Genomic DNA, 17,545 nt, shown 5'->3' with positions numbered 1-17,545 from the left:
TGGGGCTGAGCAGCGCCGCATGCTGCTAACATACAATTCCACATTGGATTATTAACGAGAGCACATCAGCACAATCGTTCCCACAGGTAGATTTAACTTCATCTTTACTCAGCTTCCTTTAACATTATTATTATTATACTGCAGCTGGCAATATAGAGCTAGTAATTAAAGTGCTGAATAGGTATAAATTCCCCCCCTCAGGAAGAATAATATCTTATTTCATTACTAATGTATAACCTATTGTAATGTGTTGGTTAAATTGTGTATAAATATTGTCAGAATCTGCTGAATTTAGGTAGTTAATTAAATGAACTGCTGCAAAAAAGTACAATATTATAATATGAAATTAAACTTGAAATACATATGATTAGGAGTAAAGCCACCATGGTCACACCAACGAACATAAACGGATAAATGCTAAAAACAATAATGGTACTACACCACCTGGACATTAGCACGCAATGTTAGGTAGTACAATATTTAGCATGAAAGCTAAATCTCAGGTTTGATGAAGGTCAGATGATAGACGTCACCTTTTTCAACCCAGACATGAAAAAACAGCCATGCAGTTCCTCAAATGGCCACTAGAGGCGGGCTCCAAAATGAGTCACTCTTAAAAAGTGCCCAACTTAACCAGAGAAAGAAACACGCTCATGCCTGTGATAAAGGCAGGTGTCACTGCAGATTAGGTTGGCAGCAATGATCATAATAGAAAAACGTCTGGATGTTCACAGAAACTGCTCCGCTTTGCTCTCCATTGTACAGGTAACACACACTCATCCTCATACACAAGGCTACTTCAGGTGAAGTCTTTGCTACATTATGAGACATCCCTGTGGGCATATTAGTCAATTCTGTTAACACGCTCTGCTGAGCTGGGCTCCAGATTAGTTTTTAATTACATTCAAGTGTCACCAGCCACAAACCCAACACAACATCGTACCTGCAGCAACCTTTTTCTTCAAAGATAAGGCTGAGAGTCTGTGACTAACGTATAATTTTCATATAATTTAGAGCTGTATAATTTACAGCACACTCAGTCACCAGCATGCAAACACTCCTGACTTAGAAGTGACCTCCCTGTGTGCCATTTGTGTGGATTCTAGCAGTGTGCAAGGTGCAGATTTAATGAGACTGTTCAGCAAAGGAAATTGTAGGTGTGTCAGTAAAGTTGGCATTTACAGAAAAGGAAAACCCACAAAATGTGAAAAGAGTGTAAATATTAGAATAAGTGTGCTAAAATGAACTGAAATTGACTGTGGTCGCTTCATTCATTCAAAGGTTGATTTATTTCTTTGCACACTTTCATACTACAGCATGATCCAGGTCATCTGATAACACACACAAACACTCAAATGAACACATCTGCAGGTTGAAGGTCGCTGTGTTTTTAAATGGCAGTCAACAAGAAGTGCCCCCCCTCTTCCAGTGTTTGAGGATGTAAAATATCTGAATGTGAGAATGCAGATTAGACTACTCCACAGCTAAAAAAAAAAACCTCATTCCCAGGCTTAATGTTTATGCACACAGTGTGAGTAAAACCTACAGCTGAGCCCCAGAGACAGAATCCAGGTCCAGAGAGGAGCTGAAGCTGTTTCAACCTTCCTTCCACCACATACTTAGTTCCTGCATTGCTAATGAGGCAGAGTCCCTGAGCGTGGCTCAGTTAGAGGCAAAGCTCAGCCCGAGCCTGAGTTTATTCAAGTATCTTATGGTAGGGGAAGAGGGACAGGCCTTCAGTGAAAGCAGGAATATCCATGATGGCAATAGCGCCCGCCACCTTGGGTGAAACAGGAAGAAATGTGAGCTTAGACACCTCGCCGTAAGTGGAGCCACCTAAATCCTCTTCCTGTTTGCCTTCTTCTCCTTCTTTTTTAGCACCACCTTCCTCATCATTCTCTTCAACACCAAATCCCACCACCTTTAGAAAAAAAAGAGAGAGGAATGTAGCGTGCTAATAAATATGTATAGAAAATAAACACAAAAGGCTGAACCGGCTTACATGCACGCTGAGTTTGCGGCTGTTTTCTCGGTGTTGCTGGAACCAGGAGACGAGCTCAGCTCGGGTCATCTGCTTCAGAACCTCGATCTAAACACACACATCAATGACCTCTCAATCACAACAACAGTAAACTGCTGCTTTGATGTCAGCATCTGTATTTACTCATGCTCTGATTTGTAGCAATACACAAGAGATTTCAAATTAAAAGCATCTTAGTTAAAAGGCTTTTATTGTGAAAAATGTATGATTATATCTCAGAATTTATTAAGTAGAAATGCACACTAAATAACGTGTATCTGACGTTTCACAAATGGAGTATAGATGAAAAATGTGGAGCAAACTGTAACACATAAAGCCGTGTGTGCGTGTGTGTTCCGTACCTCTCTGTTGAGTCTGTCGAACAAGTACTGCTGTGTAACCACCTCGGCCCAGTTCCTGTCAACCTCCTCGCCAAGGTGTGTGTCCTCACACTCCTTCAGCTTCACCAAAGCGGTTACCTGTATAACACACCCAAAGAGTCTCTACACACTCTTCTTCTTTTTACATCTATTACTTTTTGTTTACTGCAACACTGTCATTGGGAAACACAGACACACACACACAAACCTGAGTGTTAAAGGCTTCCTCAGTCAGAGCACTGAGCCTTTCCCCGAATGAAACCAAAAACTCCTCAATCTTCAACTCCACCAGCTCGGTGCTGAGAGAGATGAGAGGTAAGAGATATATTAGAGGCTATGGGGCGTATTTGATTCCTTTCGTCATTTATCAGTTCTACTGGCTTCTCTTTCCAGGGCTGCACAGATAAATTCCAGTCTGAGTTTGGTTGAACAGTAAGATAGATGACACCTTGGTTGTTTTGGGGGGGAAAGTGGTTAAGATAAATCGCGTCTTGCTTCGGGCGAATTAAAGGTTACGATTGTGTTGTAGACTCACTTGAACTTGGTGGCCTGTGTTTCCACGGTGACAGAGAACCCCAGAATGCCTGAGGTGTTTCTGCAGGTGGGGTAGACGTGGTATCTGCAGGAGGGAGACATGAAAGGAGGCAGCCGGGATCAGAGACACGGTAACTCGACTTGCACTGACTGCTTTGCACGCTATAATAAAAACTGCCAGGAATAGTACAAAACTTAAAACATCGTTCAAGTCTACGAGTGGAAGATTTAAAAAATACAAGGTGGAGGTTTTCAGACACACTAAACAAAAATCCTCCATGCCTGTTCCAAGATCGTCAGAGGCTTTCAGAGAGCACAGGAATAACAGACAGAGACATGCAGGCATGAAACACTGAAGGAAGTACACTTCCATCTATATCTCTGATTTGCACTGAAAATAACGTGTAAATAACAATGTGTGTGTTGAAAAAGTTTGCAAAAGATACTGATGCTTTATTGATCACATGTCCTGAATATATACACACAGAATCAATATAATCAAGATATTATCATTTATCAAAGTAAATAAATGCTAAATTGTACTTTACTACAACAAGTTGATGACCATTTAATTTTCTAAAGGTCAAGCGTTTAATGTAAATCTCTCTGTATTTTGCAATAGAACTTTCATCTTCTGGAGGCTTTAGCACACAGATAGTACAGTTTGACATTAACCAGCAATGAGGCAAACAGCAGAGGAAGTGGAGACAGAGAAGGGTTAAAAAAATGTTAACAAATGCTGCATGACATAACTCTGGAACTGGTGTACAGAACATTCAGGTCCAAGATAATTTATAATTTAGGGAAATGTAGTAGCTACATAGCCTACTCTTTATTATCTGTATGTATATGTATGTCTATAATGTGTGTAATTTCTCTCACAGCCAGAAGGGGGAGTCTAGATTTAGAACTGTAGCTTTAAGCGTCCTTGTAAAAGTCTTAGCTGTGAACCTAAATGAAACATTGTCTTCTTCAAAATTAAATGAAGTTAAAAGTGTACATGGACACATGAACTCACCCCAGGGTCTCTTTGGTTCTGAGGAAATCAAAGCAGGGCTCCTCCATGTGCATCTGAAAAGCAGCAGCTCAGTCAGAGAGGGGGGGGTGAACAGACTGAATAAAACATCCATACTCACCACCAGGAACTCCATCAGTGTGTGTTCCCTTAAATATTTGGGGCCAGTCTAGAAAAAGAGAGAGTGTGTGTTAGTGTGTATAAAAGACAACTGTAGGCTTGTGTGTGTGTGTGTGTGTGTGTGTGTGTGTGTATACCTGGTAGTAAACAGTGACCTCAGAGTTGGCGTCTCCTTTGTTTAATGATTTGACTTTACAAACGTGGTGCTTCAGAGGAAGCTCGACCACTCTGAACATCACTGGCACCTCTGCTGGCAGTTTGGAGAACTGCAGCTTACTGCATAGGAGACAGAAGGAAGATAAGGAGGAAGAAAAGAAGAAGAAAGTTTTAAAGCAGGGAAAGGTGCATTGCAGTGCAATGCATTGAACAACTGAAGCAGATGTGAATTACTGGTGGCAAACAAATCTATTTGATTGTATACTATTGGTGTCCTCATTAGGAAGTGCATTCAGTTTAATAGCTGACTCACTCAGTGACATACTGCAGGAACTGCACCGACTCCTGTGGAGCAAATACAATAAAGGGTAATGAACAGTTAGAGATAAGAGAGAATCAACCACACATGAGGGCAATGTCAAGTACACTCAGCGTCAGTGCAGACGTGCACATTAACCCATTCATTCTAATCAGCTAATATTATTGATAATCAATCTACTTGTCAGTGCGCTGACTGCTGTCCACTCACCGCATTGCTGAAGTTCCCCTGAACCAGACCCTCGGCGTACAGCTCGGCCCTGAAGCTCCGGCTGAACTCCATCAGCTCCTCCCTGCTCAGACCGGCAGTCAGAGCCTGGTACTTCTCCACCATGGACCAGCGAGAGTGCTCCAAGATCAGCAAGCGCACATCCCTGACACCAAAGAAGAAGATAAAGTGTGACAGCCAGAGAAGGAGGCTTTTCTGTTTAGGGCAGTCAAACATTTCACCACTAGAAGGCAACATAGTCTTGGTAAAGATGGAAATCAACTCACTTGCCAAGTTTCTCAGGTTTGATGAGGATGTTGAAGTAGGTTTTTTTCAGCTGCTCTGAGAACATGCTGAAGACGTCAGAGGAAGCAGAGAAATCAGCCAGGTGGTCGATGATCAGATGGAACAGCAGCTACAGAGACAGACTTATTAAACACACGTTTTTTATTCCACATGTGTGTGCAGCTTCTTAGGATGAGCTCACTCACAGGCAGTTTGTGGTTGAATCCTTTGACCTTGATTACCAAGCCGTGCTCACCGGCCACCAGTTTGTACTCCAGCTGGGCCACTTCAGCCTCGTAAGCCGGCTCTGCCAGGTTGTGGCCCAGAATGTTGACGAGCAGATCAAACAAGACCACGCTGGAAGGCAGCAGGAAGGTGGGAGGCAAAAATTAGGTGAGTGGAAAAAGGGTGAGGAAACAGGCACAATAAGAAGAGGACTGAGGAACACAGGGATGTAATTAGGACAAATACTACTTTCTTACTTTTTTGCAGACTGCTGGATTACCGGAGAGATTATGTGGAATCTGATGTACGCTGTAAGAGGAGAGACAGTCTCAAGACCTCCATTATGGTATTAATGCCTTGACACATCGCATGCTAATTGATGCACACAGCAGCACAGGCATCCACACACTACCTTTAGGGATTTTGAATTTGTTGTCCTTCTTGTACCACAGGCAGCCTCTGTCGCTGTCGGCTATCCGGAGCGGGAACTCGGTGTCTGGGCAGTCAGAGGGCTTCAGGGTGAAGTCAGTGGCTGGGCGAAATGCACATAAACACTAAATCATTCACACTTGTTACAATTTCATAAATGCGTGAGTTTCAACCATTCAATATACCCAGTTTGCAACAGCGTGTCAACTCAGAGAAAGATGTTGCCCTCCCCCCAACAAAATAAATGATTCAGAAAGGCCTTGGGGAAATAAGTGAAGCCGCTAAACATTCAACAAAATTGTTGTGTTTTTGCCGCTTTCCAAAGTTTAAATGCACAACATGATGTCAGGACAAATCAGTTTGACAAGAACATGACATTTCATTACTGTACTCTGCTCAATAAATGCAATCTGCAAACTTAAATAGATTTGTATAACAATTTTCAGCTTGAGTTGGCATTCTCAACAACAGTTTCTGCTATGATTGGGTCCACCACTTTCAACCAGAGATAAAAAAAGTGCAATCAAAACACTGGAAACACTCTGCAAGTTCCCCAGAAAACCACATCTGTGAGGTCTGGAGGCAAAGAAGACTCAGCCTCAGGAGTGCTGCTGGTGGACTTATCTGGAAAACTGTTTAACTATTACAGGGGTCAACTACTCTGATATCTGAGGAGAATATCAATAAGGTTACACATGGAAAGCTAACAAGAGGTGTGCCCTTCGAGCAGGAGAGTGCTCCAGTTCACACAGTGGTGATGGCTGCCACCCAGGAATGTGGATTTGAGCTCAACACCTGTTTTGGCAAGGTCAGACCACAACACCTCTTCCCTTAGATGGAAGAGACAAAATCCCTGCTGTGGACCATTTTCTTGGACGTGAAGGAGAGATCCACATGCTTCAAACCACTAAAACTGTGTGTGTAATTGAAGCAAACAGGATTTAAGTAGTGTAATTATGACCAAACTGAGGGGCGAAAAACAAACTAAACTTCCTCTTAAGTGGTTTAAAACCACTCATCCTTCAGGAGAGTTAAATCCTGAGTTCCTCTGATAGATCAGTGACTAGCAAGGAAGCATCACAAATGACTAAAATCAATTATTCTGTTATGTTTGCTCGATATCTCTTAAGAAAACTGCTGGACCACATCTGGATCATGAGCTTCTTATCGGACACTTCTGAGATACTTGCAGGGGTTCAGCACACTTTTAATCTACCCACCAATGAACTTGTTCTCTGCAGGAAGGTGGAGGTCGCTGTTCAGCTCCAAGTTTTGTGTCCACCGCTCCATCCACTCTGGCTGGATGTCTGCGTGAAGGTGAAATTAAACATTACTGTGATTCATGTTTTGAAGTCATTGACCTGAACACTTTATCGTGTTTGTTCTCTAGATTCTTGTGTTTTATATATATATTTAAATACAGCTCCAACTCTATTGTTCACCATCTAGAGGACAGAGATTAATGCTGGCATTTCTACTGCTGGCTCTGCATTATATCAGGCTGAATATCACCACACCAGGGAAAAAAAGAGGACAATGTATTCACAATGCCTACATTGTAAGGAAGAAACTTACACTGACAGTAAACAAACACACACATATACACACCCTCCACATTGTACTGTGTGCCAAACCACTTCTCCCTGAGGGGACACTGGCCCTCATGTTCTGGTGACAACAGCATCAGGTTGGCTTTCTCAGGGGTGAGAAGGGACAGAGCTGCATTGATCACCTACACACAGACAGACACACAAACACACACACACAGTAGAGTTACGTTTGCAGCAAAGCAAGAGAGAGATTTTTTTCCCTCTCAGTTTTTAAATTACTTGTTTATGTGAGAACAGTTTTAGCTGTCAATCACAATAAGAAGCAGGAAAACTGAGCAGACGTTTTTATCATCACAGAAAATATGCAAAGCCATAATTAGACTGTAAGGCTCGATGCAGAGTAACAGCCATGGATACAAGACAGGGCCACAACTGCAGCACACACAGCTCCGCCACATAAAGGTGTTAGATACAAAATTCATCGGAAATAAATTCAATATTTTTTTTTTTCACTTTTTCAGTGACCTGTTTCATTAACATCTCCATCTAAAAAAAGGAAATATAGCGTTTTATAGCAAGTGCTCCACTCCCAGAACTACTGAACTACTTACTTCTGGGTTGAACTCAAACATCAATTGATCGCCTGTCAGGAGGTCTTCTTTAGGGAACAGCTGCATGTTTTCACAAATGTCCTCGACGTACTCTATAGGGTCAATCTAAGAGAGAGATAGAGGAAATCACATTACAAACACAATCCTCCATTTCTATTGTTATTCATCTAACCGTGCAGACATCTTGGCATCCTTACCTGCTCCTGATAGTGAAACTCATTCGCTTCAATCCTCTGAATCTCCTCATATATTCTGAAGGCACGAAGAGATCAAAATAAAACTTAGATGTCAGAAGAACGATCAAAAAATAACAACCAAACACATTAGGCTGTCAGTATCCCTTATAATGCAGAATTTATTACTTCTTACTCAACAATGCAACAAAAAAACCTTGTGTTTTATGTTATTTATGTATTTTTTTTTATAAAAGTAAGATTGTTGTTGTGTCGTTTTGTGAGTGTGTCAGTGCCTTTGCTGCGGTCCAAGTGTCTGCAACATCTTCAGGTACTGGAACACCAAGTGAGTCACCTGTTAAAACAGCACAGGCAGAAAGGAGAGACGTCAGACATGAAAGGGATGTAAGATGAATAAGTCATTATTACACGTACTGTTACATTTTATTAAACACTGACACAGGAGCATGAAAGAGGCTGTCAATCATGTTGAATTGTTATTTGATTAGAATCATTAGAAAAAAAACTCTGACAATTATTTCCCCTTTTAACACATTCAACTTTGTAAATTCAGATCTGCATTAGTGAGTAAAGCACCTTTCATTTCAGACCCCGATGCGCTGAGTATATGAGCACATCTGTGTCTTGAAAGGAAACCCTCTGAGACTTTAAGGTATGTTTGTGCTTCTGGGTTATTCGGCTGTGCACCTTTGGCATTTTAAAGGCGGTGGTTTGACATTTTGGTGAAATGTGTTGAGTTAGATGACAGATTCTACTGTTGTGTCAGCACACCGGGTCTGAAGCTACAGCTGCTGCTGCCAGCAGCTGATTAGCTTAGCTAGCACCAACACTGGAAAGACTCCAGTCTTACACTAATTAACACATGATATCTTTTTATACAGCGGTGTTATGTACTGGCCTTTATTTTTATTTTATTATTTATTTTTTTTGGACGGACCTGTTGCCAGGCAACTAGAGAAAAATAAAGAAAGGTTATTTGGCCCTGGACTCTTATTAAAGTGTGCCCCCCCCCTTTCAAACTGTGTCAGCTACACCTGCTTTTGTACAGATTAAACAGCATACAGCAAATTAATTAAGAGGCTAAGTAAGTCAGAGGATTGTCATTATATCATTTGTATTTATGGCATTCTGTGTATTTTAATAGGTTTTGACAAACAGAGTATGATGCTGTGCTGCACAGAGGCAAAGCTAACTTGCTGCCTTGCACCTGTGAGAACGCAGTGAGGCTTCTTTGTTATGATAAGTGGACTTTGTGTGTGTCTGACACCCTTTATCCACTGTCACACTGCAATTTGGATGTCAGCTGATGATGTTTAGCACCATACACCTGCTGGTTCCTCTGCTTTAAAACTCCCAGGACAACACATTCAATGTTTTTATATGACAGGTGATGTACATCATGTAAACGTGGATGATTCATCCTCCATTGCAGGTGTACACTAACTTTCTATTACATGCATTTTGTCCCTTCCTCCCCAATGTGCAGATGCAGACAGCAGAGGGCTTGAAAGAGCACATAAAAGATAAGAAAGCTCCACTGAAATGCTCAAAACAGAAAACTAAATGGAACTTTAGATGTTTAGACACGATGGTCACATGAGGCAAAGTGAAGCTTCTTCCTGATCCCACATTGTTACTAATTGATCCTCGAGAACTTGACTGCTTTTCATTATTCAAAAAAAAAAAAACAGTTCTAAACTGACCCAACAATCAAGTGCTCTTCATCAAAGCAGACACCATTCTCAAGGCTGTTCTGACACTTATACTGCAGCTATCATTAGAATTTTGTTGACGGAAACATTTTTTTTTTCCATTAAGTGCTTAAGTGTAGAAAACATTCCTCCCATTGAACACAGATCATGCAAACCACAAAGGACCATGGTGATTTTCAATTATCAGAATGTAAAGAACAACTTTTTTTCTTCTTTCTCTTTACCTGATAGAAGTTTTGGAAACCTTCATCAGTGAGGGTGATGGAGATGGAAAAGATGGAGTAGGTGGTGTTTTGGTCAAAGCCAGTTTCACTGTTTCCACCAAACAAAGCCAGGGCCCAGCACCTACACACACACACACAGATTCACACAGGTCAATCAACACTGCAGATTAAAAGATGAAATACAGAAACAGCATCATGTTTTCTGACGGCAGACTGTTTACCAAAAACAACCCAGTGAGCAGAGCCTTTAAAAAACAAAACAAAACAAAACATGTTGCATCATTCTCTGTGTGGTTGTCCTTCCCTGCAGGCAGCATGGTTATTCACTTAAAAACAACTTGCAGACACTTGAAACTTCTTGGAGTTGGGTAATCCTTCAAACTAAAAATGTATGAAGTTCATTTATATAAAGACGTGGTCTGGATGGAGCAAGGTCTGAAAGGTTTGATGCTTAATTGAACAGAAGTGAATCAGGTCTGCATTTTGGAGGACACCGTCATTGATGGTGACCACTGAGCTGCGTATGGAAGAGGCTGTAATCCAGGAGTGATAATCCACATTCCCGGTGGACCTGTGGGCTACACTGCTGTCCAGGTAGAAAAACTCAAGCAGCTTCTCACGTCTGTAGCTGTCAGAGAGCATTGTGGAGGGCAGATTCCCTCTACACCTCTTTTTTGGTGCATTTTGTCAGCCTGACTACACCCTAGGCCGAAAACCAAGCAATTACACATTTTGATCAGCTGTAAACCTGAACGCAGCACCACCAACAAAGAGCCTCCAGAACTATTTGAAAAATAAAATCTTCCAAACACACTGACATGGTTGTTTGAAGCCTCTGATCAGTGGTTTCCAGCGTGTGTGAGGGACACACAGCTACAGACACTATGTCCCAATTTCCCAATGAGGGACGAAAACTTTCAAACCAGCCTCTTGACCCTTGATGTCTGGTTCGTGTGAACTCAATAAAAACAACCACTCTACTGTCTCTGCAGTTAGCTTCAACTGGGAATAGAGACAGAGTACTCTCAGCAAGCACTGTTGTCATTTATCAACAATTGAAAACAGCACACACACACACATTAAATGGGAATATTCAATCAGATGCTCCAAGTGCTACTGATGGTAAAGGGACTGCTGGATGGGCTCTGTGTATTGTGGGACTACACAAGGTTTGGCAAATCACTTTGCCACTTAGCGACAAGAGGCTGAAATATCTCTTGTACAACCACATCCAGAGACGAGGCTATATGAATCACATTGTCAAGTGGGACAGCAAAGTGTGTGTGTGTGTGTAGTGTGAAGATTGGGCTCAAACACTCAGGGCTCGCTCCTAGCTCATGTATACCCAGCAAATCGAAGAGCTTTTAATTGGGTTTTGAAGTGCCCTCAAATCAGAAAAACAAACAGACGCTCACTTCTTCCTAAGCACTGAGAGGATGCTTCCTGTGCCTTCATGCCCAATCAGCCAAGAGATGTAGTGGAGAGGCTTCACTCTGGAAAACAGGAGGGAAGAGGAAAAGAAATGAGCTTCAGCTGATCTAATTCTGTGTTTATATGAAGAGGAAACACGCTGCAGGAGGCAGACAGGGCTTTAAAACACAGACACATCACATACAGTTTCTCTTAAGTGATTGGAAAACACAGTTCGTTATCATCTTCCCTAAAAGCACCTTGCATGCGGCTCACCTGTAGTACTTCTCCTGAGGAGGCAGAGCCCAGGTGATATTTAGTGCGTGAACCTTCCTAACAGGAACAACTGGAAAATGAACACACACACACAATTACACACACATTTATGAATGAGCAACCTGGTCATTTTACATGACAGTAGGTTGGGGTAAAAATAACACTGGAAAGTGACCTTAAAGGAGGATCTATTGATCAGATGGAAATTGCACTGTGTGTGCAGACATGTGCAGTATGGTGTATCAATACCTCTGTAGAGTTTGCTGAAGGCTGGTGTGTCAAAGGGGTCCAGCAAGTCAGAGAAATCTGGCTTCGGTAGTCCACTGTGAACACAAAAACAGGATAACTCCAATCAGATCAATGATGCATAACTTACTAATTCACTGAGAACCTTTGTGAGTTTGCAGGCCGTTTGGAAGTTGGTAGTCTATTTCTGTGTGCATAAAAGTTTAAAGGTTGCCTCATAACTGTCAGCACTTCCTCACAGGATGCTAACAGGCGGTGGTCCGGCTGCAAGTACATTACACCTGCAGCCCCAGCAAGATGGATGGATTTGTGCAAATTCACCCACTGGGTTAGCAGCAAACTGTTTCTCCTTCTTAAAAAGTAAACACCTACCGAAGTTGTTTGGAAACTCACATTCTGCCCTACAAGCTGCTGCCTGCCTGCAGAGTTTTGCACTGGTTGGTTTTTACATATCAATCTGAGCTCCTTATTTGAGCAGATACATGTGTAAAAGCTGCTCTGCGCTCTCACGGTGTTCTACAAATGTTCATCCCCAGAGTCAGAACTGAATTACCCAAAAAAGCTTTTAATTATGCTGCCTCTTTTTTTTTACTAGTATAATGTGCAAAAGGATCTGAAAATGTCAGAAGTACTAAAGTTACCATGGGTGTGGGGATTTAAATTCATTTTTTTATGGATTTAGAAAACAGTACTCTTGGTGAATGTGATTTCTTTTGAATATTTTTTAAGTTAGCTGCCTTCTGTCTCCAGTTACAGGCTTAGATCTCACAGAAACAGCACGTTATAACCTTTATTTGAACTGAATTTAGTTCATACAAAGGTGATGTGAAGACTTTAGAAGATATGTGAGGATTGTTGAACTGAAAGCCTTAAAAACTTCAGGTTATTTGTTTTTTTGCTGCAGACACGCGTATGTTGACCACCTAAAAAAGTATTGCAATGAATCATAAAGCTAACAGCCCTGTATGAAAAACACAAATTCCACTTTCAGGTGTGCTATGTTGGAAAACCATAAGAAAAAGCAGTAGAGGTGGAATGGAAGCAAGTCTTGACATTTACATTTGAGCAAAAGATATTGAAACTCAATCTATAAAACACCAGGACCTCATCTCACAGTGACTGAGAGCCTCTCCTCCCAATACTCACTTGTTAGGCACCTTGCTGAAAATCTCTCTCACCCACTCCTCCAGAGTGTCCAGCTTCTCTAAAGGACAGACAGCGAAGGAGGATAAATTAGAGATGGAGTGCGTCTCAATGATTCAGCCAAAGAAACTTATAATTCTGGGATCTGGAGAGAATTCAATGCTGTGAAGCTCGTTTCGAGTGTCCTTAAGGTTCCGACGTCTGATCAGATGAACATTGGCTGCGTAAATGTGCTAATAAAGACACTTTACACACCTTAGCTTTAATCAAATTTGGTGTTTTATGTCATGTTGGCAGCATCAGTGGCACAGCGGCACATTTCATAATTCAACATATATATATTCTTTATGTGATTAGACATGACTGTGAAACAGTTGCATCACTTTGCACTTGCTGATATTTAGGAGAAAACTGTTTTCACCCAGTATTAGAGGGGAATAATCCGACTTACACAGAGGGCCAACAGCTCAGTAGTTTCATGAGGATGCTATTTTCTCAGCACCAAATGTCAACACTTGTCATCATTTTACTTGTGCGCCGCGTTTAATTAGCTGTGTGATATTTCTGCAAAATGTGTTATTTTGTATCTGACTCTGTTTTGAGCAACACAGCAATTTGAGCTGATTCAGGAATGATTATCCACAGTTGGCTGAACAGGGGTGAAGTGGATCTTTATTAGAACTAATGATCGTTCTAATTATTGATTTATCTACAGATCTCAACGCATCATTTCACTTTAGTGTATGAAATTATTGAATTTAATTAGATTTCTGTCAATCTGCTAAATGACCTGCTGTTGGTGTGTAGTAATGGTGGATTTTGCTGACCTTTGGACTGCACAGCCAGAGTCATGTAGTGGGCGGAGTAGTGTTTCTTCCAAAAGGCCCGCAGCCGCTTGTAGACGTTGATCTTCTTCTTCTTTGGTTCTTGCTTCAATGTGTCTGCATTTCCTGTCACAGGTGTCAATCAAATATAAAACTCCATAAGGAAAACATGCTCTACAAACACAGGGATCTCAACTTCTGCTTCTGCACATCTATTTGTTATTCCTGAAGATGCCCCAAAGAGGCCCTGTGTGTATTATGCGTCCCAGTGGTTGTGTTTACTAACTCACCCCAGCAGAACTTGCCCATAGGGTGTCCAGGTTTGGCGAGACTGCCAAACAGCATCTCCTTCCTGTGGGAGTCAGATGGCTTAGCCAGCTGGTACTCTGTGACAGAGAGAAGGGGAGACGGGAGAATGTGTAAGACAACGATGGAGATTCTGCTGAATGCAGCTGATAAATGTGCGTTGCACAGAGGAAGCGAGACCCACCGCTGTCAACCGCCTCCACCTCCCTGTCAATGGCATCCCGAATCATCAGGGGGCAGATGAAGAACTGAGCCCACCTAAGAGGAAGACAGGACAGAGGCCACAATCAGAGCCAGGGAACAGCGAAGACAAAACCGATGCACTTCAGGCAACAGCAGGATGACGACTACACCTCATAATCCAGGTGTTACACCAAAATCTCTACCCAGATCTTTTTTAAACCTACGAAGTCGACCTCAAGTGTGACCTTTCTGAAAACAAAACAACAAAACCCCTCCTTCCTTCCTTACCTGTCAAGAGCCTCTTTGAAGCTTTTCCTCTGGATGTCAAACTGGAAGACGGTCCTCTCACAGTCAGTGGAGGCGTTGTCGCTCCCGCCGTGCTTCTTGAGGAATGAATCAAAGCCGTTCTCTGAGGGGTATTTCTCGCTGCCCATGAACACCACTGGAACACAAGAGAATAAGAGAGCAGGAGAGAACGCTGTAAATAAAACAGGGAAAAGCCCAGCCCACCTCCGTGTATGAATATATATCTATTATTTGTATTTATGTAGGAAAAACAGCCAAACACAGGCAGCATGGCATCATTCTTCCAGCTCAGCCATAATAGCTTTGTCTCAGTTGTAGCAGTACACATAGCTCTAAATAGCGCTGTGACAGTTTTGATGACAGACCATAAGAATGAGCAAAGGGTTCCTTTCAGGCTCATCATTTAGGAACAATGTTCGGCAATCACATCAGTGAAGGAGACGGATATAACAATTTCTCTGCTGAGTGCAGCATCAGTACAGCAGAAGGCAATTCAGGAAAAATGTGGCACTTTGTGCAAGCAGGGAAAATCTGCTGTTGTCACTGGATGTAGTGAGTTTCTGTAGAAGGGGAGGCGAGGCTGAAATACCATCTGGACAAAGTGCACAGAGCCAGCTACAGACGCTAAAAGCCTTGTGTCCAATGTTGTGGTTGGCTATCATTGCCTGAGTATTTACTGGTGAGTTTAGATGATGGAAAACATGATAAACACAAAGAGATCACTCACTGTGTTCCAGGAAGTGAGCAAGGCCAGGGAGATCACCTGGGTCACTGAAGCTGCCCACACCAACGCACAGGGCAGCTGCAGACTGGAAAGCAGGGAGACAGGTCAGTGTTTCAGCCTGCAAACCTATCATAAAGCTTTGGCAGAATTTACAGTATATTTCAGCATGTCCCACCTGTTTCTCTGCGTTTCCTTTCTTCTTTTTCCCCTCCTTATCGTCATCTTCAGAATCTTCTTCATCTTCTTCTTCTTCCTCAGACTGGTCCTCAGATTCTTCTCCAGATTCACTGTCCTCCTCCTCTTCTTCTTCTTCTTCTTCCTCGCCTTCATCTTCTCCATCAGAGTCTTCATCTCCAGACGCTGCCGGCCCGCTGTAGTCTGAGATGAGCAGAGCTCGCAGCCCGTTGTCTAACACGACGTACCTGAGGAGAGTCAAAGGTGAGCCAGTGCAGAGAGTTTCCATAAACGCTGTTGTATTGTTGAGTTTTACAGCTTCCATTGCCTTTTGAAGAGGCTGTTAAATCAAGCATCACTTTGCAGCCTGCATCTTATACCCTTTGAGCCTCTCTTGTTCTGTAGTTTTTTCACAGATGATTGTCTGTATCTGCCCCACAGAGGCCTGAGGCGCTGTTGTGTGCTTTAAGCATGAAATCATCCCATCAGACTACAATAATATTGCACTGATCCAGCTGGAGGAGAGGCTCAGTATCTCTCTTTATGGATCTGGGTTAGTGGATTTGGGTCACTTTGGTTGGAAACAAAAAATAGCATCTTAAGATGTATCTAAGTGTGCATGAAAACATATTAATAACAATAGAGGAAATAAATCATGTAACAGCTCAACCTGCATCATTTAATACACATGAGGATGGCAGCATCTGGGAGTGAAACACGGGTTTAAGTAGGACTGCAGTGGAGTTTTTACCTGTACTGTTTAGGGTCACTGGGTGACTTGATGATCTCGTTGTCTCCAACGTTGCCCTCTCCTTCTTCACCTCCACCTCCCCCTGCGTCCCCCGCGGCCCGGCTCTCCTCCCTAGACACCGGCTCTGTATCTCCACCCGCTTGGACCGAGCCCGAAGTGTCAGACGCCGGAGTGTTTTTTGACTTATTTGTCTGCGGCATTCTCGGCAGAGATGATGAGTCTTTGGCACTGCAGGCTGACAGCAAGGCGCGACTACAAACTACAGGACAGCTCGCTGTCACCGGTGATTTACTCCTCAGCAGGGCAACACACCGTGTCAGCCTGGACAGAGCTATGATGATGAAGAGCCTCGCTGACAGGCGGCTGTGGTAAAATCAAAGCTAAAAAGTGACCAACACAGCGGTCACCAACCAAGACTCTGCCCCTCTCTCTGTAGCACGGGCCTGTGGGTTTGAACCTGATCTGTCAACACACACCACAATACAGCTATTCACACAGACTGTCTGGTGGTTTCGCCCTATTCAACTGGATGTCAGCTAAAAATCCGACCCAGCCTGACCACACCAGAGCAACACCTGAACCTCTTATCTGCACTGCAACACAGAGCGCCAGGAGCGAGGCAGCAAAGAAGCGTCCTTTACGCACGGAGAAACGCGGACGCTACAGGCTGGCAGAAGCTTTAACTAAACCGAGCAAGTACTTCTTCCTGATAACAATGTATCCATACCTCTTCCTCCCTGCTGACAACAGAAGGGGCCTCAGCATGTGAGGCGGCGAGTGGCTCCCCAACAAGCTGCGCTCTGATTCGCTGAGAGCAGCGTGTGCTGGATGAAGACGTTCTCCGATTGGTTGCAAAGTTAAACGGGGCGGGGTTTGCGCATAACACGTGTGCGCCGTGCAGTCAGGAGTGGTTACACTGTAATAAGCTGCAAGGAAGAGACGGGACAGGCAGCGACAAGTAGCCACCTGGATACAAGCAGCTGCCAGCCATCTGTGTATGATTATCTTTCGCTAGATTGAGAATGTCCAATCGGCCACTTGTCATAATCGGTAAATGTCACCATTGCTCATTGTTTTTTTGTTTTTTTATCTCAGAGATGGTGTTGATGTGAGGTTTTTCGTCACATGGATGCATAATAGACATCAGGGAAATAATGCTATGATGCCACCCACCATCCATACCGTCCCTTAATGCACTTGTTCAAGGGTTCAGACAGGGAG

At 42.9% G+C, this 17,545-nt stretch overlaps 1 protein-coding gene across 2 annotated transcripts; it reads right to left on the bottom strand.

The window, feature by feature from the left end:
- Positions 1-1,270: 1,270 nt before the first annotated feature.
- LOC114427633 (nardilysin-like) lies at positions 1,271-17,099 on the bottom strand. Of its 2 annotated transcripts, XM_028395802.1 has the most exons (31): positions 16,325-17,099; positions 15,575-15,821; positions 15,403-15,484; positions 14,658-14,811; positions 14,371-14,444; positions 14,171-14,266; positions 13,884-14,006; positions 13,060-13,117; positions 11,917-11,990; positions 11,668-11,737; positions 11,397-11,474; positions 9,982-10,102; positions 8,321-8,379; positions 8,049-8,103; positions 7,852-7,956; positions 7,299-7,422; positions 6,911-6,997; positions 5,674-5,793; positions 5,519-5,570; positions 5,243-5,393; positions 5,039-5,166; positions 4,755-4,917; positions 4,539-4,570; positions 4,207-4,345; positions 4,071-4,118; positions 3,953-4,005; positions 2,936-3,019; positions 2,609-2,699; positions 2,383-2,499; positions 2,003-2,089; positions 1,271-1,921 (listed from the first exon to the last, which is right to left on the bottom strand). In XM_028395802.1, the coding sequence occupies exons 1-31, from the start codon at positions 16,522-16,524 to the stop codon at positions 1,697-1,699; spliced, it is 3,297 nt and encodes a 1,098-aa protein (XP_028251603.1). In that variant the 5' UTR covers positions 16,525-17,099; the 3' UTR covers positions 1,271-1,696. The 2 variants fall into 2 exon arrangements, with proteins under 2 accessions (XP_028251603.1, XP_028251602.1); XM_028395801.1 differs by having other exon boundaries at positions 15,403-15,821.
- Between the last annotated feature and the right edge of the window lie 446 nt (positions 17,100-17,545).

Source organism: Parambassis ranga, chromosome 22 (assembly GCF_900634625.1).
Source record: "Parambassis ranga chromosome 22, fParRan2.1, whole genome shotgun sequence".
NCBI lineage: Eukaryota > Metazoa > Chordata > Actinopteri > Ambassidae > Parambassis > Parambassis ranga.
The sequence above is the reverse complement of the archived record's forward strand: the minus strand, read 5'-3'. Positions and strand labels throughout refer to the sequence as shown.